At 37.2% G+C, this 26,596-nt stretch overlaps 1 protein-coding gene across 1 annotated transcript; it reads right to left on the reverse strand.

The window, feature by feature from the left end:
* Nucleotides 1-20,013: 20,013 nt before the first annotated feature.
* On the reverse strand, nucleotides 20,014-24,523 carry LOC102622522 (monocopper oxidase-like protein SKU5). The gene is made up of 9 exons (XM_006492162.4): nucleotides 23,951-24,523; nucleotides 23,517-23,626; nucleotides 23,168-23,438; nucleotides 22,933-23,071; nucleotides 22,128-22,491; nucleotides 21,418-21,783; nucleotides 21,234-21,312; nucleotides 20,819-21,015; nucleotides 20,014-20,417 (listed from the first exon to the last, which is right to left on the reverse strand). The coding sequence occupies exons 1-9, from the start codon at nucleotides 24,101-24,103 to the stop codon at nucleotides 20,309-20,311; spliced, it is 1,788 nt and encodes a 595-aa protein (XP_006492225.1). The 5' UTR covers nucleotides 24,104-24,523; the 3' UTR covers nucleotides 20,014-20,308.
* Between the last annotated feature and the right edge of the window lie 2,073 nt (nucleotides 24,524-26,596).

The raw sequence follows: 26,596 nt of genomic DNA on the forward strand, positions 1-26,596 counted from the left end.
AGCAGACCAGAAGCGCTGCCACCGCCTCCAACTCAGAACGGAATAAATAGAGAAAGGGCAGTGCACCTGATCAACCAAAACCAGGACTATGAGCGGTATACTTCCTTGAAGATGTCCCTGGACGAGGTATACGAGGCCATAAAGGATCAAGGGTTGCTATATCTCCCTGTCCCAATAACAAAGCTACCCAGCATGAGGGATAAGGGACGCTATTGTAAGTTCCATGGCACCCATGGTCACACCACAGCAGATTGCAGAGATCTCAAGACCCAGGTTGAAGATTTGGTGAGAAATCGGTATCTGGACGAGTTTATAGATGAGACTTTTCTAATGGTAACCTCGACAAGTGAAAGGGAACAGAGTGACAGGAACTTGAGGCGCGAGCAGCCAACAGTAAGGGTGATAGCTGGGGGCCCAACATTGGCTGGAGATTCCAACAGGTTGAGGAAGAATTATGCTAGATACGCCATGACCAGCAAAGAGGTATTCTTCAACACCCCAGCAGTCAAACGTGCAAGAGTCAGGCAAGTGCCAATCATGTGGACAGATGAGGATGAAGAAGGGATTCTATATCCCCACGAGGATGCTTTAGTCATCAAGGCCACTGTTGCTAGCAAGAAGTTTGACAGGATACTGGTTGACACAGGGAGCTCAGTTGATGTATTGTTTAAGTCAACCCTGGAGGAGATGGGAATAGCAGACCTGAAGTTAGATTACACCAATACCTCCTTGAAGGGGTTTGGAGGAGGAAAGCTGGTCCCTCTGAGCGTGGTCGAGCTGCCTATCACGATTGGGAGCTCCCCGACAGAAAGGACAATAATACTAGACTTTGTGGTAGTGGATGAAGAAGGTTCCTACCAGATGATCGTAGGTCGGCCATTTCTAAGGATGAGCAAAGCGGTACTGTCCAACCATTATCTGGCTCTTAAGTACCGAGTGAATGGGGTTGTTGGAGTGGTACGATGAGACCAGAGAATCGCTAGAAGCTGTTACTCCTCGGCAGCAAGGGAAGCAATGCAGATAACATCCCTTGATACCCGGGTGGAAAACAAGAATGGTAGACAAGAACCTGTAGATGAGCTGGAGACAGTAAGCCTGGGACCAGAGAATCCGGGAAAGACGGTCAGAATTGGGTCGAGACTTAAGGAAGAACAGAAGCAGGAGTTGGTGAAATGCTTACAGGCTCATGCAGATGTGTTTGCTTAGACACACGAAGACATGCCATGGATTGATCCTGAGGTAACATGTCATAAGCTGGCAATAAAGAAAAGTGCTCGAGCAGTAAGGCAGAAAAGGAGGTGTTTCAACCAGGAGAGGTATGAGGCTATAAATGGCGAGGTGGAAAAGCTCTTGAGAGCAGGGTTCATTCGGGAAGTCAATTATCCTGAGTGGATATCGAATGTGGTGTTGGTAAAGAAGGCAAACGGGAAGTGGAGGATGTGTGTAGACTTCACAGATCTCAACAAAGCTTGCCCGAAAGACAACTTCCCTTTGCCAAAAATCGACCAGCTAGTAGATTCAACAGCTGGGCACGGCCTGCTTAGTTTTATGGACGTGTTCTCGGGATATAACCAAATCCCCATGTACGAGCAGGATGAGGAGAGCATTGTTTTTATCACTAACCAGGGTTTATTCTGTTACAGGGTAATGCCATTTGTTCTCAAAAATACCGGGGCCACCTATCAGAGGCTGGTGAACAAAGTCTTTAAGTCGTTGATTGGCAAAACCATGGAGGTGTACTTGGATGACATGATCACCAAGTCCAAGATCCCGAAGGGACATGTCGGATACCTCGAGGAGACATTTGGGCTTTTGAGGAAGTATAAGATGAAGCTCAACCCGGAGAAGTGTGCTTTTGGGGTCGAGTCAGGGAAATTACTTGGATACATGGTGAGCTATAGGGGGATTGAAGCAAATCCCGAGAAAATTCAGGCGATTGTGTAGATGAGGTCTCCTCGTAACCTGAAGGAGATACAGAGCCTCACGGGGACGTTGGCGGCGTTGAGCAGATTCATATCCAAGGCTACAGATAAGTGTCAGCCATTCTTTCAAGTGATAAGGAGGGGAAAGAAAACAGAATGGACCCCAGAATGCGAGGAAGCCTTCCAGAACTTGAAGTAATACTTGCAGCAAGCTCCACTGCTGTCCACACCGAAGGATATGGACAAGTTATTTCTGTATTTGGCAGTATCGGATCGGGCCGCCAGTTCTGTTCTGGTAAGAGAGGAAGAAGGAGTTCAGTATCCAATATACTACACTAGCAAGGCCCTCATCGACGCTGAGACCAGTTACCTACCGTTGGAGAAATTGGCACTTGCCCTTGTGATTGCTGCTCGGAAGTTGATGCCATATTTTCAAGCATTCATAGTCTCGTTAATAACAAACCAGCCATTGCGTCAAACTCTGCACAAGCCAGATGTTTCTGATCGGCTCGTCAAGTGGGCTATAGAGCCGAGCGAGTTCGACATAGACTACAAACCCCGAGCAGCGATAAAGGCTTAGGCAATGGCCGATTTCGTTGCAGAATTCACAGAGCCCGAAGTATGTTTAGACAAACGAGATGTAACTACAGACAGTGGTGAAGCCCAAGTATGGCAAATGTCTGTGGATGGGTCATCAGGGGAGCATGGATTAGGAGCAGGGATTGTCTTGGAAGGCCCGGAGGGGGAGGAGATCTCGTATGCTGTAAAGTTGGAATTTGCAACTACAAATAACCAGGCAGAGTATGAAGCCTTGATAGCAGGTTTGGAATTGGCTAAGGCCGTGAAAGCAGAAAGAGTGAAGATCATAACTAATTCCCAACTGGTTACGAATTATGTCAGTGAAAGATTTCAACCAAGAGAGGAGAAGATAGAACAATACCTGAAGATAGTTAGGCAGATGATGGGGAAATTTGAAGTAGTGGAGGTGGTACAAATCCCCAGGGAGCAAAATAGTCGAGCAAATATTTTGGCTAGGATGGCAGCGGTAGCAGACCCAAAAATGCCAAAGTCGATCCCCCTGGAGGTGAAGTTCAGCCCGAGCATCGAACAGAATTTGGGGGTGCTACGAATAGAACAAAAATGCTCGTGGATGGACCCAATAATTTCATACCTTAGAGACGGGGTATTGCCACCAGATAAACTGCGAGCTCGGAAGGTCAGAGCCCAGGTCTCGAGATACACGATGATTGATGGGGTACTGTATCGGCGAGGATATACACTACCTTTCCTTCGATGTTTGGATGAGGACGACAAGGATTATGTACTGAGAGAAGTATATGAAGGAATTTACGGAAATCATTCTGGTGGGAGGTCCCTGGCCCACAAGGTTCTAAGGCAGAGATATTTCTGGCCAACAATGAACCATGATGTGCAAGGGAAGACCAGGAGCTGTGTCAGCTGCCAGAGTTTTGCAAGTTTCTCCAACCAACCACCAGAGAAGCTCACATCCATGGCCTCCCCTTGGCCATTTGCTCAATGGGGAATTGATCTGATCGGCCCGTTGCCAAAAGGACGAGGAGCAGCAACACATGCAATAGTTGCTATAGACTACTTCACGAAGTGGATAGAAGTAGAAGCCCTTAGCAGGATCACAGAGAAGAAAACAACAGACTTCGTATGGAGAAACCTGGTCTGTAGATACGGGATCCCTTATGCCTTGGTAATGGATAATGGCAGGCAGTTCGATAATCACAGCTTCAGGGATTTCTGCCAGAACCTCGGGATAGAGCTGAAGTATTGCTCGCCTACTTACCCCCAATCGAATGGACAAGTAGAAGCAGCCAACAAAACCATCAAGAGGCTTTTGAAAACTAGGTTTAGAGCAAAAAAATGTGCATGGGTTGATGAGCTATCAGGTGTGCTATGGGCATACAGAACAACCCATAAAACAGCAACTGGGGAGACACCGTTCGCCTTGGCTTTCGGACATGAAGCGGTCGTACCAGCTGAGATAGGAACGACCACGCACCGGACAGATCATTTCAATGAGCAAGAGAACGACGAGCAGATGTGTTTGAATCTTGATCTGCTAACGGAAAAGAGGGAGCAAACAGCTGGTCGATCAGCCATTTACCAGCAAAGGGTCGCTTGTTATTATAACCAGAAGGTTAATGTACGGCAATTCAGGGTCGGAGACTGGGTACTGAGAAGAGTGAATCCGAGCACCAAAGATTCGACTCAAGGAGTGCTAGGACCGAATTGGGAAGGGCCATATAGAGTCAAGCAGATAGTGGGACCCGGAGCTTACAAGCTGGTTCGCACGGACGGCCACGAGGTGAAACGCCCATGGAACGCAGTACACCTCTGAAAATACTTCCAGTAAGACTTGTTCACATTTGAAAGCTATTTCTGCTCGTGCTCATTATCTTTTATTTTTTATGTTTTATGTCAAAGCAAGTTCATGTAAAATCAACTCCTGCAATTAATGGAACGTCGAGGAATTTCATTAACTTGAAACTGTGATAAATTTTCTAAGGCATGCAAAGGCTCATCAAGTCTCAACATGCCTGTTTATGGCGAGACCAGAAGCCAAGCGTGCCAGGATCTGCTCGACCACGTGAAGGCGGGCAAAATCCCCAAGCATCGAAAAATTTCTAAGGCATGCAAAGGCTCATAAAGTCTCAAAGCTTGTTTATGGCGAGACCAGAAGCCAAGCGTGCCAGGATCTGCTCGACCACGCGAAGGCGACCAGAATCCCCAAGCATCGAAAAATGTCCAAGGCATGCAAAGGCTCATCAAGTCTCAAAGCCCGTTTATGGCGAGACCAGAAGCCAAGCGTGCCAGGATCTACTCGACCACGCGAAGGCGAGCAGAATCCCCAAGCATCGAAAAATGTCTAAGGCATGCGAAGGCTCATCAAGTCTCAAAGCCTGTTTATGGCGAGACCAGAAGCCAAGCATGCCAGGATCTTCTCGACCAGGCGAAGGCGAGCAGAATCCCCAAGCATCGAAAAATTTCTAAGGCATGCAAAGACTCATCAAGTCTCAAAGCCTGTTTATGGCGAGACCAGAAGCCAAGCGTGCCAGGATCTGCTCGACCGCGCGAAGGCGAGCAGAATCCCTAACTATTAAAAAATTTCTAAGGCATGCAAAGGCTCATCAAGTCTCAAAACCTGTTTATGGCGAGACCAGAAGTCAAGCGTGCCAGGATCTGTTTAACCGCGCGAAGGCGAGCAGAATCCCAAGCATTGAAGAATTTTCTAAGGCATGTGGCAAAACCATACGCCAAGCCAGAACTTGTTCAACCAGAGGAAGACGAGCAGATTCTCAAACGAAAAATAACTCATGATTACAATACAAGAAAGTAATCAAAAATATTTTTATTAATTCGTTAATAATTAACAGAGCAGATAATCCTCACAAACATTGTTCATTACAATACAAGAAATATATTAAGAAGATGGCGGATCAGTAAGCCGAGCAGCATCGGTTGGCTGGACCTCTTCAGGTGCAGGGGGTATCACCAGTTACGTCTGAGGGGGTGCTCGCCTCGCCAACGTCAGCAGGGACTGCACGAGGAGGAGAGTTTTCCTCCTCAATCACGATCGGCTCTACCCCTTCGGCATCTTCCTTGGCCGCCTCCTCATCCATATGTTGAGCAACACCAGCTGCAAAGTCATCCATCTTCAGATCAGGATGCTGCTTCCCGAGGACGGCCATGATGCAACGATAGGAATGCCGAAGTCCCTGGTCGTACTGGTTGTCGGCCTCCCTCTCCAAGTTCTCGACCTAAGCTCGGTGGGAATCGCGGAGAGATTCAAGCTGAGCCTCATACATAACCTTTTGCTTTTGAAGATCCTCATTGACCTTGGTCAGCTCCTCCTCGAGGGTAATGGTTCTTGCTTGAGCAAGAGATTCTTGCTCTATCAGTTTCAGGTTCTCGACATTCAACTCTCCTGCTTTCTTCTCGGAGCCGTCAGCTCTGGTCATCGCCGACTGGATGTCCTCCTTCATCTTCCTGTCATAACGGCCAACCTTGGCCTTATAGTAAGTGGTCATGCAGCTGAGATGAAAAGCGCTATACTGCATGGCTCCCACCAGCTCGCCCAGAGTGCAGCCATCAAAGTCCTCTAGGTCCTTCTTGCTCACGAGTTTAGATAACTCACTGAGATAGAGGACCAAGTGTTCTGCTCGGTTGTCAGGTAAGCGAGATCGAGGCCCGACAGGAGGAGAAGGGGAAGCAGGATCTGTGGCTGCTCCACTAGTTTCCCTGACTTTGGCAGGAGCAGGAGTTAAAGTCTTCAAGGGAGAGACTTGCTGCACGATGTTGGCCCGTTTTACAGTAGGAGCCTCCTTGTTCTGGTCCCTCTTCGTGGTTTGAGGTCGAGAACGTTTCCTCTTCAGAGCCCCAATCACAGAGTCTTCCATCTTATGACCAGGGAGTATCGAGCGAGACTCGAGCAAGTTGTAAACAGTTATCAGTTCTCGGCTCGGGCAGGAGTTGGCTAGTACAGCCTCGACCTGTTTGAGCTGGTCAGGTTGGAGCGGGAAGTGAACACCCCAAGAACCTGCAACACAAACAAACATTTGATCAGAGACAAACCAGTAAAGCACAAACAACAAGGGAGACAAGACATCTAATACGAGCAGGCAACCTGGGACCACGAAACGGGGTGGGACGCGGAAGTCCTTCCCATCAACCTGTGCAACTTGACCCCAGGGACCCCCTGCGAAAAAGAACTTCTTCTTCCAATTCCCACCACCACCAGTAGGAAGATCGGTTATGGGTTTCTTGGTCTTGGTACTCGATTGGAAGTAATACCAGCCGGTGTCTTTGGGGCTGCTTTTCAGCTGGTACAGGTGCTTCACCTCGTCGACCGTGGGCTCGCTTTGGCAACATCTGTCCCACAGTATGAATAGACCAGAGAGCACTCTCCACCCGTTGGGGTTCAGCTGACCAGGAGCTAGATTTAGCCCGTTGAGAATCCGGGCAAAGTAGAGTTGTAAGGGACACCTCAGCCCGTGCCTAAAACTCTCCAAAAACAAGGTAACATACCCCATAGGAGGCCTGCTAGGGGTATCCTTCTTTCCTGGGATCTTAAGAAGTATATCACCATGAATGCTATACCTAAGCCGAAGGTCAGCGAGCTCGTCAAACGTGGTCGTGCACGTCATATAATCAATAGCGTAGTCTCGCGATAGGGCTCTACCTCTTACTGTACTCTGCCCTTCTGATAGCGACGCTCCTGATGGGGACACCTCACCAAAATCATCTCCTCAACCCTCACTCAGGGTGTTCTCCGAGCTAGAAGACCCTTCTTCATCACTATTTCCGCTCGAGGAGGTTGTTTGGGGGGATATCCTCATAGTGCTAGTGCCAACACTAGATCTAATGGGCTCTAAGGGGATCCCGGGGTCAAAAGCAGGATCGGTGAGCAGACTAGGCAGGAAGTCCAACTCATCGTTGTCAACCTCAATAACTTTCTCTTTGCCTTTCGACATTCCCTAAGCTCTAACCATAACACCACCACCAACTACTACCCAAACAAAAGAGAAGAGAAATTATCTGCAACTATCCGAGACCAAGGAAATAGAAGAAATACCTGAAGTAATGGTTCAATCGGTGAAAGACAGAGATGGAGGCCTTTATGCCGGAACTTCTTTGCCGGAGAGACAGAGACGAAGATGGAGTGAATGATGAATTTTTCGTTCGAAAGGATTTGGGTTTCCTAATGAGGACGAACTCTTGGGTTGCCAGCATTTAACGGCACCAAATCCCAAGGGCCTCGTAACCGTTGGTTTGAAATTCGAATAGAGGGGCAGATTTCTGCCACATCACCTCATCCGTCATTAAATGCGATATGACTCTTGGCAGCCTTTTTCAATCCCACGCGAGCAAGTACTGTCGAGTTTCTACTGCTGGTCCATTACATTACCCAACACCAGAAATTGGGGGACCGGTGTTTGGGAGAAATACGTCGACGAGACCAGGCATGATGAGCAGATATTTGATGGTAGAGTTCTGCGAACCGGTGTGCCCCGTAAGAGCCTGGTATCCGGGGGAGCAGGAGCAGGAATATCCTGCTCATCCACGAACACGTCATCAGCGAGGCCAATTTCCTGTAAGAAGCATAAAGCCATTCCTGCTGTATTCCTACTAAGTGTTGATTCGAGGAGACCCGGTCAACGACAGTTGGCGAGGTATGCTCTCCAGTCCGAGAATCTAGGCACGAAGGCCACACAACCACCCACGACTACGGAAATAGGGAATCCACTTTCGAGAGGTGGGAGGATAACGAGCGCGGATGGAGAGGAGGCCCGAGTTCAGAAGTGGCCTATAAAAAGGTAGCCAACGAAGGTAAAAAGGTTAGCAATTTTGAGATTATAACAGAGATAAAGGAAATTCTAAAGAAGGAAAACTATCAAAAAGCCATAAGATCTGTGACAAGCGTTCCCAAAGCCTTCATATCTGACTTGAGCGTCGGAGGGTTTACGCCGGGAAAACAACTGGCGTGCTCTGACTCGTTTTTGTGGACGCAGGAATACTTGGAGAAGAAAGCATACGAGGAGAGATCCTGATCGAGGTGAGGTTGATCGAGCTGATATCCTGGTCGTAGGAAGAGCGTAACCAGAATCTCGCATCAACAATAGGAATATCAAATAATCTAAAACAGAAATCTCACACAAATTCTAACTAATATAGGTAACTAGTTGAGTAAGATAATTCAATAAAACCACAGGTTTTAAGGGATTTTGTTTCTCCAAGGAAAATAAAAATTCAGTGTTTTTTCAGCAAGTTGAGTGTGGCTATTTGAAACACTAAATCTTTATTTTTTTATTTTTTATGTAAATATGAAAAATATTAAACGAAAGATAAAGAAGATCCGCGAAAGTATTTTTTTTTAAAGATTAAGTTATAAAATAATACTTAGAAGAGTCCTAAGTATCTTTTAATAACTTTTAACTAATAGTTATTGATGGGTAATTCAATTGAGTACTATATATGGGATAAGAAAATTTTTAAGCTAACAAAGCCATCTGATATAGAATTTCTTTCTTCGAAAATATCAAGGCATTTAAAAAATCATGTTTTTAATCAAATTATAATAGTTAATCCATATAAATGCACTACCTCTAGAAAGATAAAACAAACATTTAATGTTGTGTTTACTAAATTAGAATGGAAATCGGAATGAAGAAATTGGAATAAAAAACTCGTTTACTTATTAAATTGAAGTTGGGAATAAAAATGAATTGCGTGGACACGACACAAATTTGGAATTGATTATTGGAGTTCTATTCTGAGAAGGGGGGTTGGAAATCATATCTCCATTCCTTAGAATGATGATTTTGCCCTCAAACAAATTCAATAATTCCAATTTTATCCTCAATTCAAAAAAAGAAAAGTACCCACCGAGGAGAAGCCATGACTGTTGCATGCCAGCCGATGGTCGTCGATCTGCTGCCACAAGAAGCCATAACCGTTGCAGAGCCGTTCGTCACTATTGATCTGCTGTCGAACCGAAGCCACGATCGTCATATAGTCATTCGTCACCGTCGCACAAGATCCCTTTGTGCCTCACTGTCGCCGCTATCCCGTCATTGCTGCAAGTCTCCAACCTTCACTGTCATTACAAAAGGAAAATGACATTCACACCACGCTAAGCCCCACGGTAAGCCCCGAACGCAACGTTTTGTTTATCATATATATTGTCACTGTTATGCATTGACTTGTCAACACACATGCACTGTTCGCAAGCATCATTCACAACACCTCTCTCTCACAGCACACGCTCTCTCGCTCTCCCCCTCACGGCTCACTGCCCCAAATCTCATCAAGCCACCAATCTCCCGTTCATCCTCACCACACTCTATCAGTGGCGCCCCCCCCCCCTCCCCGCTTCTCTTCCAAATCCAACACAAAACGCACGGGTCACTTCCCCCCTCCCTCCCCCACCACCCCTCCCCCCCCCCCCCCCCCCCCCCCCCTCCCCCCACCAAAAAAAAATATATATATATCCAGCAGCCAATTAACTTTCAGGGTAGCAGAGAGTCCCAAGAAAAGATAGATTAATATTATTGCGGCATGGAAAACTCCATGACACAGCCATGTCAACAAACCATAATAAGATTTGGATTAGAATGTATCTGTATATTATAAAATTAAATTATTAATGCAGGATACAAAGTGTTAAATAAGATCCTAAGGTTGCATTTTCTAAACTAGTAATGAATGAGGCTGACTAAATAGAAAATTAGACTTTTGAAGGGGAGATTGGTGGCTTGCTGAGATTTGTGGCAGTGAGCCGTGAGGGAGAGAGCTAGAGAGCGAGTGCTGCGAACGACGCACGTTTTGATAAGTCAACGCGTAACAGTGACCATATATAGTATTAATAAAACTCTGTGTTCGGGGCTTAGCGTGGGGCTTAATGTTGTGTGAGTATTGGTACTGATTACAAAATTTACTGCCCATTATTAATTTTATGGTGCGTTTACTTCATGGGAATGAGAATGGACTGGAATGAGAATGAGATTTCAATGTTTGCTTGGCAAAAATAAATGAGAATGGGAATGTGCTGGAATGAAAATGAGGAATGGGAATGAGAATCAATTTACCAAAATACCCATAGTATTAATAATTAATAAAAAATAATTAATTTATCATTATTAACAATATTATCATTATTGTTTTTGTTATTATTGTTAATATTATTTTTATTAATATTATCATTATTAACATTTATTATTATTATTATTATTATATTTTATTAACTTTATTATTTTAGTTATTATTAATTATTGTTATTATTATTTTTAATAATAATAATAATGATAAATGTTAATAATGATAATATTAATAAAAATAATAATAACAATAATTAATAATAACTAAAATAATAAAGTTAATAAAATTTAATAATAATAATAACAACAATAAGGATAATATTGTTAATAATAATAAATTAATTATTTTTATTAATTATTATTTTTATTGTTAATAATGATAATATTAATGAAAATAATAATAATAAATAATAATAACTAAAATAATAAAATTAATAAAATTTAATAATAATAATAATGATTATTAATGACATTTAAAATAATAAAATTATTTGTGATTTGAATAAGGGTAATTTAGGAAATATGAAAAAATTAGAAGGATAGAAAAGTAAATTTATGTTTCATTCTCATTCCCACATTTTCATTCCCAACCCCCCATGGGAATGAGATTCCCATTCCTTATTCCCAAATTGTGTGGGACCCTCACATTTTATTTACATTCCCAAATTACATTTTGTCAAGTAAACATAGGTTTCATTCACATTCCCCAAACCCACAAGTAAACACACCGTTAGTGTTCCAAATCACAAAATTGTGCAGAGACCAAGAAGAAAAGAAAAGATTAAATTTGATGGAACGTACTTTTAGAAATGTGGATCATGGGTTGATTCGTGAGTTTAATTTTTATTTAGGTTTCAGGCCCAACTGTCATTTAGTAATGATTGACTAGCAGATTTGGAAGAGGCTTTGAGGAAAACCACCTATAACATACACGGGTATTTATAGGACGAGTTACTTTATGATTTTCTAAAGGAAACAAATGTTGGAGAAAAATTAGTTTTTTAAATTTTTATAAAAAATTTTTATGATCGCTCTCATACAATATATAAGAATTTGTAATATAGAAATCGTACCTTAAAAATCTAATTTGGCCTTTTCCACTGAAGTAATTTACGCTCCCAGATCACGATCCGTCACCACCGCTCCTGTTAGATCACGATCCGCCACCAAATAATCTTTCAGGCTATGACTCGAGTTTGATCTGCACTTGACGTGTGGGCGCCTTTATCACCACTAAAGCAACTAGCACGAGAAAATTTTTCTCTCAAAATTAGAGAGTAATTTTTTTTTCTCTGATGTGTATATTGCGGCTCTCCTCTTTTTTTCTTTAGAGAAAATAAGCCTTTTTATATCTCCCTTTAGTGAAAACCCTATGCTCCAAATAATAAAAATAAAAGTCACGTTACTTGCTTTTTCTATAGGGGCCCACCTTGTAAAATAATATAAGGCCCCTTACACACAAGCATATTAAATGGAGTCTCCCACTAAATGATATATTTAGGCTTTTGACCCAAATAACTAATTATCTTGCTTATTAATCCAGTAGTGGTGCAGTCAATTAAATGAGCTAACCCGGGGATCATTTGGGAACATATAATAGTGACTACAATAATTAGGCATGTAATTAAATTAACTCAATTATTTAATTCCAAATTTACTCTACTAAAAGATTGGAACTGACTTCCATAATTGTATACTCGAATAATAATTTGTCCCAAGCCACATTGATTTCTTTACTGCATAATCATTTGTACCACATCGTTAATTAAATCGATATCTCAACTGTCCAATCGATTTAATTACATCTTATTCCTTGATACTTACTGATTTTCTCTAATGATCATTTTCAACATACTAAATATGTTGACACACTCTGGCCAGAGAATTCTATGATCAAGTGCCGAAAACCTATCAAGAGATGTGTTGTACAAATTCTATAATGTTAATCTATAACTCCAATATTCATAATTGCTCCCACTAAGATACCAGGTAATATTGACCACAAGTGTGTGTCGTGCCCATTGGTAACTCAAATGGAATAACAATTACAATCATGAAATTATAACTAACTCAAAATTAAGATTATAGTAAAATCAATGCCTTTGAGATTTAATAAGTCTGACAGTCATTTCAAGGTTAATTAAATCTCATATGTGATTCAGCTCAATGTAGTCAAACTACATCAGTAAATTCATACATGATTAAGAAAAATCATTCAATGAATTTACTACGGTCTAAACATAAATAGAGCACCCAACTCTATTTATCAACTGCGAACTTAATTTATTTAATCATAAGATAACTTGTATTTTTGTCTTCTGTGAATCCATCTAATGATCACATAAATACATATAATATGATTAAATGGATCTTATTCAATATATTTATGCAATTGAAAAATATCTCAAATATTTTATTAATTAGAAAATAAATTAATATGCTTTAAAAGAGCACATAATCCCAACAAAAAAATGTTTGGAGGAGATGGGGAAGAAATCACAGGAAAAGACTTATGAACCAAGAGGTAAGCTTTAATTATCTGTCTTCAATGATTTGGAGAAAAGCTTGACTAGATAAGAATGTTGGTAACCTATGAAATTCCAGAGAATTATATAGAGGGTTACGAATTTCATAATATTTCAAATATAACGTTTTGGAGTCTGAATTTCTAATATGTTAAACTAGACATATTCAAGGATGTTTTAAAATTTGTTTCATGAAAATCGGATAAGAAATCAATTTATTATGTGCTAGAAAATATCACAATGACATGAGGAACGTTAGTAAAATACAAATTACAATCAAGCAACTAAAAATACACATGAGAACAGCTAAGCATATAACTGATATAAAATATAAAATTATTACGAAATAATAATAAAATTAAGGAGAAGAGTAAGAAAAAAGTCTTGTGGCTTGTGTGATTCCATAGTATCCTTAAGATAATTACACCTCGTATTATAGTGCATATTCTCTCGACATTTGTCTCTCATAATACAATGAGATCAAATAGCTATGACGTACCACCATTTTATTTATATTGAACTTTTGTCGCGTTCGAACTAATAGATGCACGACAAAATGAGGAATTGAGGATTATCTATCTTTATTTATTTATCTATTTTAATTTCTATTCTTATCATTTTCCATACATCTCTAATCTCTCTAAATGAAGAAGATGAATGTGCTAATTTATAGGATTCTGCAAGAGTTTGAGGGCCATTTTTATCCATAAATTTGACTACATAAATTCTATAACTACTACATTTAATTTCCCATTAAATGCAATTATATTTAATTAAAAGTAAATGCCTTTTAAACTTTTGATTTAATTCTTAAATTAAATTCAAAGTGTAATTGCAGTTTCATTAACAATATTATTTGGGGAGAAACAGAAAAATTGTAGTAAAATGCTATGTGTCGATGAAGGGCGCCATGGCTCTAATCGATCACTATACGCACCCGAGGTACCTGACCTATACCACAAACTCAAGTACCCTAGGTACCTAGCCTATACCAATAAGTGCGGTACCCGCGGTACCACCAGATATGCCTGTAGATTAAGAAGGTACGAGGGGTATCCTAGATCATATACAGAACGGTCAAGGAAGTCTCTAAAAAGTCAAGCATAAGAAATGTCTCAATCGTCTAAAAGATATTTTGATATTTGATTTTTATAAAATCAAATATCAAAATATCTTGCTAAAAAAAGTGACGACAGTCGACTGTCACCTCTGCTAAAAAGTGAAGGACATTGTACCAAGGACAGTGGTCCTCAACAGCCCTACCAGACAACCTTTTCTCAGGTATCTTGGACCACTCTCCAGTGTACACTACATGTCCAAAAGGATAAATTATGTCATGAACGCCTTCTTGCTCTCCAAGCATGCTCTTAATGGTTCAAAAATCATAAAAAAGGTAAAAGGTCGGAAAAAGTCTAGAAAAGGACAACCAATAACCATTAGAAATGTGCCACGTGACAACCAGGGTACTCCATGTATAAAGGCATTCACGTTCTATTTTCATCATTTAACATCACGCACACACTCCATAAAAAAAAGGCTAAGGTCTTCTTCAACCTTAAGCCATTATTTTAGAGGGTTGTCAAGCTCTCACCACCATAAAAATGCTTGAGTAGATGACTTGAGTGTCAGAGTATGGACGCAGGGCCACCCCGACTCCACCTCTAACCTCTTTTTCATTATTTTAAAGGTTAAATGCTTATCTCAAAGGACTTCATTTTCAGATTTCAAACTATCGCTGTCATCACCATCCTCCCACTTTCCCTACCTCCTTTGAATCTTAAAAATATCGCCCACAACAATCTAGTGTGATACTCTAGTTACCCAAAAAAATAAATCTGTTGTTCTACATAGGTTTTTCTCTTTTCTTTTGCACTCAAAATTTGTCTAAAACACATCTATTAAATTATGGATTTAATTTTAAATTAAAATTTGAATTTAATTGACCACTACAATCTCTGAATAAATTCTGAATTAATTAGAACTTACAGATAATAAATTAGGTAACTAATGTCAAATTTAACGAGCTGTTACAATTTTTATAATTCTTGTTGTTATTCAATGCAACCAATTAGTGTATTTTAAGTGTCAACTTCTCATTCGCTCAAAGCATTACTTTGAGTATAAAAATACATCATTTTAATATTTTCTCGGAGGAGGATCCAAATCAATTATATCCTATTTACACAAAGTAGATTCACTTAAAATTATGCTTTGAAATAACAACGCAATATGCTAGTTTTTCAACATTATGAATTTTCAAACTCAAATCTAAAATCTTGGAAATTTCTAATTCCAATGAATAACATGAAAGTCTTTCCTTCTCTTATAGCTTTGCTGTGGCCATGGCCCGAAGAAGCCTTGCGCGCTTGTACAATGTTCAAGTTAAGGCTCTGGCCAACGAGTAGGATGGAGTCTTTGTTTTCTATTATATTAGTAAAGCATGCCACATATATTGAATGAGGGTAAAAGCTTGTTTAGTCCTTATATTATGAGGTTAGTGTCAATTTAGTCCCTGTATTTTTAAAAACACCTCAAAATGTCCCTGCTACTAAATATTGACACTTATGCCATTATTTTTTATTATTTTTAACTTATTTTTACAATATTACATTTTTACAATAATGTTTCTTTTTTGGATATTAATAAAAAATTAAATTATCAAATTAAACTCAAAAATAAAATAAAAACAAAAAAGGTATATATTAATTTTTGTGGAAGCTCACGTATGTCTAAAAAATTAATATCGTAAAAAATTACATTATCAATTTTTTTAGAAAAATTAATATTTTAACTCAAGAGTGTGTTCCACAAAAATTAATATATATTTTTTATTTTATTTTATTTTTTGGTGTTAAACTGGTAATTTATTTTTTTCTTTTTAATAATATCTAAAAAAATTATTATAATAGGGTTATTTTTTTTCTTTTTAATAATGTCTAAAAAATTATTATAATAGGGCAATATTATAAAAATAAGTTAAAAGGAACAAAAGATAATGGCAAAAGTGTCAATAATTTAATGGTAGGGATGGTTTGAGGTATTTTTAAAAATATAGGGACTAAACGGGCACTAACTTCAAAATATAGGGACTAAACGAGCTTTTACCCATTGAATGAAGAAAAAAAAAGCGGTCTCTTAAAGATTAGTGTTATGAACTTGACCTTTGTACAACTGATCAAATTCACCCCACGACCCTGTTCTGTTTCAAAATGCAAGATTAATCAACCAAGACTCACACGCACAATACTCAGATCAATGATCAAAACAAATCAGAAACAAAAACACCAAATGTAAGTGGTTCAGCACCATGTGTTGGTGCCTACATTCATTGAGAAATCAAGCACTATTATTGAGATCAAAGGCTACAAAGAATAGATGATGATTACAGAGAACAAAAATGACTAACACTTTCTCTCTCCTCTCAACTCTACTCTCTCTCTCTCATGATGATGAAGATGGCACCAGAACCAGATTTTATATTCTGTTTTCTGGGTTTGTTACTTCAACAAATTCCCGCCAAAACCAATAGCCAGTAACAACCTCATGCACGTGCAAGACTCATGACTTATAAATGACCTCAAAATGCCATGTTCCATGTCGTTTCAAGCTGCCTTAAATGAGCCTTCATCATATGTTTTGCATGTGCAATACTAAAGCCTCTGTATGACAAATTCGATCTTGTCGTTTTTGCTTCAAACCTCTGGCAGACGACACAGCATACACACATACACTGAGCATTTGACACGCCTGACATGAGTACTGAGTTCATATTCCAACAATTATGAAATTTGAAGAAGTGATTTATTTGTATGTCTAGTATAATTCTGGAAAGTTTCATGATCTTATGATAGATCACGGAATAATTGATATTGATTTATTGAAAATTGTATTCATGGTTTTGGCTTACTCTCTGTTGTAAATTGACCGGGTCACTAAGATTATTGGTGATATATTGAATAACTAGAACATCAGAAGTACATGTGACACAATGTGGAATGAGTAATTTTTTGAAAGAAAAATTTTCTCAAATGCTTACTTGTTTAAAATGAATTTAAGTTAAAAAGATTTTATATATTCTATCTTTAATTTGTTATGAAATTTACCAATTACATAGGCACTAGCTTATACAATGATTATTATTCCCAGATTGTGGTTTTATAATAAATGCTATGCATTTCAATTGTTATTAGTAACTTTATGCATGAGTTTACTTACCGAATTGATGGCTCACCCTGACTCCAATATTTTTAGGATTCATTTATGGTATGTTTACTTCAAGGAATGAGAATAGGCTGGGAATGAGAATTGACTGGAATGAGAACGAGATTTTAATGTTTACTTGGTAAAAATAAATGAGAATGAGAATGTGCTAGAATGCAATTGATGTATTTACTTGGCAAAATAAATGAGAATAAGGAATGAGAATGAGAATGAGAATCAATTTACCAAAATACCCAGTATTAATAATTAATTTATCATTATTAACAAAATTATCATTATTGTTGATTATTATTATTATTAAATTTTATTAATTTTATTATTTTAGTTATTATTAATTATTTTTATTATTTTATTATTAATATTATCATTATTAACATTTATTATTATTATTATTATTATTATATTTTAATAGCTTTATTATTTTAGTTATTATTAATTACTGTTAATATTATTTTTATTAATATTATCATTATTAACATTTATTATTATTATTTTAATTAATATCATTTTTATAATAATATTTATACATGTATCTAGATAATGAAAATAATAATAATAATAATAATTATTATTATTATTAAATTTTATTGACTTTATTATTTTAGTTATTATTAATTATTGTTATTATTATTTTTATTATTAATAATAATAACAACAACAATAATGATAATATTGTTAATAATGATAAATTAATTATTTTTATCATTATTTTTATTGTTAATAATGACAATATTAATAAAATAAAAATAATAATAATTAATAATAACCAAAATAATAAAGTTAATAAAATTTAATAATAATAATAATTATTATTATTATTAATGACATTTAAAATAATAAAATTAATTGTGATTTGAATGAGGGTAATTTGGGAAATATGAAAAAATTAGAGAGATACAAAAGTAAACATATATTTCATTCTCATTCCCAACCCTCATGGGAATGAAATTTCGATTCCTTATTCCCAAATTATGTGGGACCCACACATTTTATTCTCATTCCTAAATTATATTTTGCCAAGTAAACATAGCTTTCATTCACATTCCTTCATTTACATTCTCTATTCCATGAAATAAACACACCATTAGAGATAGGGGCTTATGGTCTAGAGGGAGCAAAACTTGGAGTTTCAGCTGGTAAACTGTTTTTACTTTGGTTATTGTTAAAAGTTGTGAGGGATTATTGTTATGTTTATTGTTTAGAGGTCTGAATTTGATATTGGACAGCTTTGGTTATTTTATTTACCGGTAATAATATATAATGATGCAAGGTTTCATTCTAAGTTCATGTGTGCCTTTTTAGCTGAATTTGCGGTGTTACAGTAATATTACTTTATATGATTATTTCAAGTGGGAGTTGTTATAATTTTACTTTTAATATGATAAAACGTGTTTCTCTTGGGGAGAAAAAAAAATATATTATCAGTTTGCAAGTTTGGGAGGATTCAATAACAAGCAACCTTTGTTATAGACTTCCCCTTTTTCCTTAGCGGGATTGAGACAGAGAAAAATCGTTGGGATAACAAACATCCAGCTCGTAGGTAGGTCTAAGAAACGATTTGAGTTGGGCCAAAAAGATTATTCCTTTGAAGTTTCTTGGGATAAGTTGCATATCCATCTGACTAGGGATGGCAATTGGTATTGCCCGCAGTGGATTTGCCATTATCAAATTCAAACACGCATAAAATTTAAATTATCAAATCCACCCGCAACCCGCAGTAAGTTTTTACAATTACCAAACCCGCAATGGTACCCGGCAAATTTTTTGCGGATTTTCATATTTAAAATCATAAATGTTTAATATATAAATTTATAATAATAACTTCAAATTTCATAAAACATACTCAATTTTATATTTAAATAATGTAAATTAAAAAATAAAATTTCAACATCAATCCAACATAAATGCTCAAATTTAAGTATAAATTACACAAATCCATTTAAAAAATACAAACTAGTATCTAAAAATAATAATTACATTTCATATTATCATTTAAAACAAGCTCCAAGAGAATATATTTATTTCATTCACCACCATAAGCACCCGTCCAACACAATGCCTGCAATAATAATTAAAATTAATATTTTTAAATACTAATTCGAAGAGAAATGATTTTAGTTTTTTTTAAGTCATGACTTTAGATGAGAGATGGGCCACATACACACATACGCATCTTTGGGCCTTTGGCTATTTGATAATTTGAATAATGACATTATTATTTTTATATATTTTTAGATTAAAATTAAATTAAAAATATTTAGAAAAAATATTACAGGTCTAATGGATATCTATGTGAATATCCATCGAATATAAGATTAATACCAAACTCACCCGCATTCATGTGCGGATTTTAATTTATTACTAAACCTGTCCACAACGAATAAAATTATCCGCAACGGACGGATTTTAACAAATTTATAAGTACAATTGTCATCCCTACATCGGACCGTCTCCCACTATTGAAGTTGCAGCTTATCACCATCCCCCCTCATATTTTTAACAGTCAAAATACAGTAACGGTATCAGTACCGGCTTTTAAACCCGGGATGGGGATCCGAAGTACAGTGTTATAAACCATTTTTTTTTTCAAAGCTTACTTTTATATCTCACTGGGAATTTTGAATCCCACTTCATCCTCGTAACAAGAAACCATTTTTCCCGTCTTTACATTTACCATCATTCAACTCAGTTTCTCTACTGCAGAAAATACAAGAAAACAAGTGAAAACCTGAGAACTCTAGAGGCTGATAGATATTTCACAAGCTTTATATTACAGACACTGAATCACTGCAAACAATTTTTATATGCACTTACTTCAGTACCACACAGTGAAAGAATTACACAATAATACACGTCATGGCACTTATCTTCCATCAATTAATTCCTTCCCTGTTGAAACTAATTGAACACATGCTCTTCAACTCGCAATCTTCCCTCGTACAACAGAAATATACTCCCAGTTTGGGAATTTGGATTTGTATGTTGTAATGTTTGCTCCAAGATCGCTCCAAAACTTTTACCTAATTAAATAACTGAAAAGGGCTATGACAAATGCAAGTAGAACTGTTATACTTGCATCCACAACTGATGGGGCACCAGAAAAGTTAATTCTCTGAGCTTGATCTCTGCAGTAGGGAAGAAACATTAAACAAAAGATTAGTAAAGGAGCTTGGAATGAAGAAAATAAAGGAATTCTTTCCTCACAACCATTCAATCTGAGTTGATTCCACCTAAGTATTTTAACAAAAATATGCAAAGGGAACATATTTTCCTCAAATTTCCATTTATATTATCAACGAAAGAAAAAAACTAAAACCATTTTGTATGACTTTCACCAAAATATCCTGAACAAATGGAATATCTTCAAGACATATCCGGGAAAATACTTAAAGAATTACCAGCAGTCAATTTAGAAACTAGATCAAGGCAAGGATTCTATCTGAAAACAGTCTTCAATAGGTAACTTCGCATGAAACAAATAGAGTGCATTTTTTGAAACAACAGAATTGTATTCATGACCACTTACTTCTGTAAGGATGAAAGCAGACCACAATATATGGCATTGTCAGGTAACAGAGGCGCAGATTTGTCAATCTCTGGATTTATGACGTTCACATAAACTTCTTGGCCCAGATACCATGTGTCAAGATTCTCAGCACGGAGGTTCCAAATGCCAGCATTGTCAAGATAAACTAATATAGCTGTCCAAGCTCCAGGAAAGACCTGTAATCATGTCAGAAATAAGTAAGTCTGTCATCCTCAGACAATTGCCTAATCATAAAAACACATATCTGCATTCGTGTGTGACATATATATTCATGGCAGTGAACTACTTAAATGACTACTATTAGGAAGCCTCCTTGGAGAACATATTTGAGTGTAAGTTTCAACAAATGGCTTCACAACAGAATAAAGGATTAAGTTTTTTAACTCAGGATTACCTGTGTAGTGCTGCGAGCAACACCATCCCATTTGTTGTATGTGCCTCTACTATTCTCTGTCCACACTCCGAAATCCATACTACATTTTAAATAGGAAATTGCCAACTTGAATTTATCAATTAATTTTCCAGGTTCCAACAAAATAAGGAAAAGATAAAAACGAGAATATCAAAACTAGTCTCACCCCACAACGAAGAATGCATAGCCATCCATATGGTAGCTCTGCACGGTGGTATCATTGTTCTGAAAAATGATTTCCATAAAACCTTTGTAAGTACCATTAATCAGAGATGTATCTACTTTTGGAGCTCGGTTCATCAATTTGTAAGGGAAATCAAGCTTGTAAGCCCCCGGAATGTTGAATTGCTGGGCAAGCATTAGAGGTGTTGAAGGTGGTAAGTATGAGATACCATTGAGAGTGGTACGCCACTTCCCCTCTATAAGCTCTGCAGGTCTATTGAGAATCACATACACATCTGTCACAGTAATCTGCCCATATTTGAAAGATCCCTGTGGATTTGGACGAGCAGCACCAGCAGAGACATTCCACCTATGCATACACCACAAAATGAGTTAGAACTCATAATGCCATCATCAGTTTGAACAAAAGTTTTAAGCATAAGGGAATTATTAGGGAAACAAGACAAGGTAAATGGACGAATAATACTAATAGTGATGTTCCATATTTTTCAAATTAGCATAAACTTTCTCCAACATAAGGGATTGGTAATTTTTCAGCAGTTGAAAGAACATTCAGATCAAGAATAAACTCATCTTTCAGCTGCATTTTTGTGCATAGGAGAGTTAAAGGAAAGAAGAAACCATTTGGAGAGGTCAATAACATACTTCCAAATCTTTCTACATAATCCAAAAAGATATATAATCGACTACAACCTTATGGATCGAGCTTGATTCATTGAGAAATATGTGTCGTATGCATTAGGAGGATCAGGAAGAGGACCTGAAGCAGGTCCCAATGAATTGGAGTAATGCAAGATGGCCACTCCAGTAACTTTATTCCATTCTGATGAATTAACAAACCGAGGACTGGCAACAATGTAGTACTCACTGCTAGCATTTTGATCCGTTGTAACCAAAAATGAGAATGACTGACCCACATGAATATCCATATTTGTGTAGTTCTGCTGAACTGTGTATGATCCTTCGGTCTCAACAAGAAGTAAGTTATGATTTTGTATCCTAAAATTTAAGCTGGTTGAGATTCCAACATTGTGAACCCGGAGGCGGTATGTTTTTCCTGTTTCATAAAACGTATGAAACATTCAGCTATCTTCAGAAGTGCAGTAGAAGCAAATTGTAAACAATATCATGTTAGCAGAACATTTTGACCACCATGTGTACCTGTAGCCTTAGAGGCCTTTCCTCCATTTTGTAAAGAGAAAACATGAAAGAATGTCTTGCTTGTTCCCAAGTTTATACAGATTTTTAAGGAAGGTGAAAATGAAAATCAGCATGCTTTCATCAATATCTCACGTCATTTGAACCATTTTTAAATTAGTTTTCCGTGCTTCAAATGAAACATTCGACTTGAAATTGAAGGGATTAAATTTTAGGTTGACTAAAACCCTCAACTGTATGTCCCCCCTGTGAGAAAGCTATAATCTTGGGAACCTTAAGAAACAAATGAAGTCACTTTGGGTAATTCAAATAGTAAATAAGTTGAGCATTCAGAACTCACCCGGTTCAACATTTATTAACTGGTAAGGAATACCATCTGGAACAATTGCTGCATCATAGCGATAGGGACCAAGTCCATTGATGAGGATCCCATCAGGAACTCCAAGGTCTACGCCATTCTCAACATCTTTCCTTAGTTTCTGTAACCCATCAGTTTCAGTTATCATCCCAGAATTTCACTAGAATGGATAACACACACCAAAAGCAGTAAGCTAAAAGAAGTGACGCCTGCTGACCTTATGACTCTTCGTGTACCAGTCACTGATAAAAATGGTAATATCGCCATCTGGCACTGCAAAGGGTAATGGAATAACATCTCTGTTGTTAATGATGATTCCCCCATACCCACCTGCAGCCCGCTGGAAGTCTAAAGAAGGGAAGTAAAAAAAACTCCCTATCTGGTCCTTCACCTGAAACTGATATGTCCAGTTCCAACCAGCAGGAATTGGACAATTAGTCCCTAAAACACCATCTTGCCAAGAATTTTTCCTATGTTGTACGCCATTCCTACATTAAAATGTAAAAGTAATATTAGCAATAAAGTCATCTTTACTTGCTATTTGAGATGGTTCCAGCATATTATACCATGTAAGAAGCAATGGCTCATCAAGATCATTCTTTACATTGACAACAACATTCCAATTTGTGGTGACATTAAGAATCGGTCCTGGAAACTGCCCATTAATCCCAATAACCTGCAAAATGGTATACAAAGAAAGAAAGAAAGAAAGGGAAAACAAAATCTCTCATCAAAACATCAAGGGCAGGAGAAAAAGTGAAAAACAATTATAACATGAAAAATCTAGCAACCATTGATTCCTTAACAGATTACACTCAACAGTAATGTCAAAATTGAAACTCAAGCCCCAAAATTTGTTAACAATAGCAGCAATCTAACTTTCAGGAAACTATCACTGAACAACATAACAGAATTAGCATTTAGCAATTCAAATACCCAAAAATTTAACTAGAGAGAAATAAACGTAATTAAAGGGAAGGAAAAATGAAAGGAGAGGAACCTGTTGTTTATCTCCAAGTGGGGAAGCAGTGACATATGAGATAGTCCAGTCATAGAACACATAAGGGTCACCTCCAAAACAACCATTTAGCAACCATAAAAGTATAAAGAAGAAAGAAACACAAGAAGAACACAGATAAGAAGCAGACAGCATTGGATTCCTGTCCTGTTCTGTTCTCTTCTGAGGTGATGTAATCTTATCTTCCCCTTGGTGGCGAAGGTGAGACTAAGCAGTTGAGTTGTGTTCTCGCTTTTGAAAGTGGGAACAGTCAGCATGGAGATTGCATTGGAGCAGCAGCATCTTTGTTAGGGAATAGGGACTGAAGTGGTCACATGGGATCTAAAGAAACAGCTTGAAGGGCGCCGGTTTTGCCCTGGAGATGGGCCCCGTGTCTTGTTTTTGTAGAAAGTGGGAGCCATTGCCGTTTGCCACTCACGGTGACTTAGTAGTGTCAATTAAACTGTTGTGGGGTCTGTAATATTTGGTAAAGTCGCTAAAGAGGCTGTTAATCGAAGAAACACACTTCGGTTACCAAACCAATCTTTTGACAGACAGCCAGCCAGACATATAGTTAAAGAAGGGAGATAGCTGGTGAAAAATAATTTCATCCATTCACACTATGACACAATTGTCTGTAGCAGCAGCCCTCTTTATAGATTCTGCTAGCTGGAAGATTGGATTTATTGCACTTTGGGAGTGATGCAAATTAAATTACACTCGCAAGCTGTCTTGACTCTTGAATTAATGTACTGTTAAGTTTTTCAAAATGTAACCGTAAACTTTCATTTAATTATCACAATTTTCTCACACACTTATTCATTATTTATTCGCGATCATCCATCCCTTTCACCGATTTCAAAGAAACATTAGAGGCAAGATGAGATCATTTCAACAATTCAACTGAAGTCATACCCATAAAATACTAAGATGAGATCATTTTTCTTATACTTTGCTTATTTCATTTATCCAAATTTTCGCTTTAACTTTAATTGCATTGACCAGTAATGAGAATCATGCTCATTTTTAATTTTATTCGTATTGTATGGGAAATGTGTAAAGGTTCTTATATTATAAAAGGAAAAGTGTCGGGCACCAAATACCTTTTCATTTTGAAGGACAATGATCCATCTTATGTATAAATATTTATAGATGGGATGATCGTGAACAAGAGACATGATAAAATTTATATAATAAAGTTATCATGAAAAGCTTCGAACTTTATATTTTCTAAGGGTGATACGGGTACTGTCACATGTAATTCATAGTTTATAAATACATTATTTTCATTTTCATAGCCTGCATCACTCATCACTCCCAAAGTTCATTAAATCCAACCTTCAGCTTTTTTTTTTCCCGAATGATCTAATCTTCAACTTGCATATGATTAAAGAAGCTCAAGGTCAATTATCTTTAGGGATGGCAATGAGACGGGGTGGGGGTGGGGATGGGGATGCCTACCCCATTCCCCACCCCATTAAAAAATTTTGCCTCCATTCCTCACCCCATTCCCCAATAAATTTAGTGGGTTGGGGATGGGGAATCCCCACGTGGAGAATGATTCCTCCATCCCCACCTCATTCCACATTTACTTATTTTATAGTTGATATAAAAATATGATTTTAGTAAATTAAAAATTAGATACTTAAAATAAAATCATTACCATATTATAAAATATTGAATTTTTAAAAAAAATCTCTAAAAATTTGAAACAATATCTTAAAATGATATTAAAAGTGAAAAATATTTAAAGAGAGCAGTTCCTTAAAAGAGAAAAAAATATAATAATGTTTTAAAGTTGAAAAATATTGTAGGGTTTTCTTTTATTCATATTATATTTATATTACATAAAAATTAAAAAAATTATTAATTGACATTATAGTTGATAAAATAACAATTATTAAATAAGAATTAAAAACATATTTATATATAATGGGGATTGGGGTGGGGAGTGCAATACCAAACCCCACCCCGTTAACAATTTGGAGATTATTTTTCCCCCACTCCCCACCCCATTCCACAAAAATTATTAAAAATTTTCCTCATTTAGGGTGGGGCTCCATGAGACCCCAAACCCGTGGAGGATTTTGCCATCCCTAATTATCTTTGCTGTCAGTCAAGAGATTGATTGATTATTAAGTGTTTCTTCAGTAAACAACTTCTTTAGCGACTTTATCAATTATTACAGATCCCACAACAGTTAATTAACATTAAGAAATTATTAGCCATCCATTCAAAATACTAAAGAGAACAAAAAATAGAAATAAAAATGAAACATAAAGTTAAAAAGAGAAGAAAAATATCTTATATGAGTGTTGCATGTTTTCATATAATAATCATTTGCTTATTCGGAACTTCAAGTTTCAAATTCTGAAATTTATAAATAAAAAATCTAAGTTCTAATTTGGTTGTAATTGATAAATTGTGCCTTTTAATTCGAAGACAAAAAAAAAAAAGGTGTGATAAAATAACAATAAAATATGTCATAACTAAATAACCATATGATAACATTTTAAAGCAAATTTCTAGAATTTTTAGTTTATATATATAACATAAAAATAGCAATACTAGAACAAAAGCATAAACATAACATACTAAATGACAGCAATAATAATATAACTAATGCCGATATTAGCTACCAAGATTAGT

The sequence above is a fragment of the Citrus sinensis genome, chromosome 2 (assembly GCF_022201045.2).
Source record: "Citrus sinensis cultivar Valencia sweet orange chromosome 2, DVS_A1.0, whole genome shotgun sequence".
Lineage (NCBI taxonomy): Eukaryota > Viridiplantae > Streptophyta > Magnoliopsida > Sapindales > Rutaceae > Citrus > Citrus sinensis.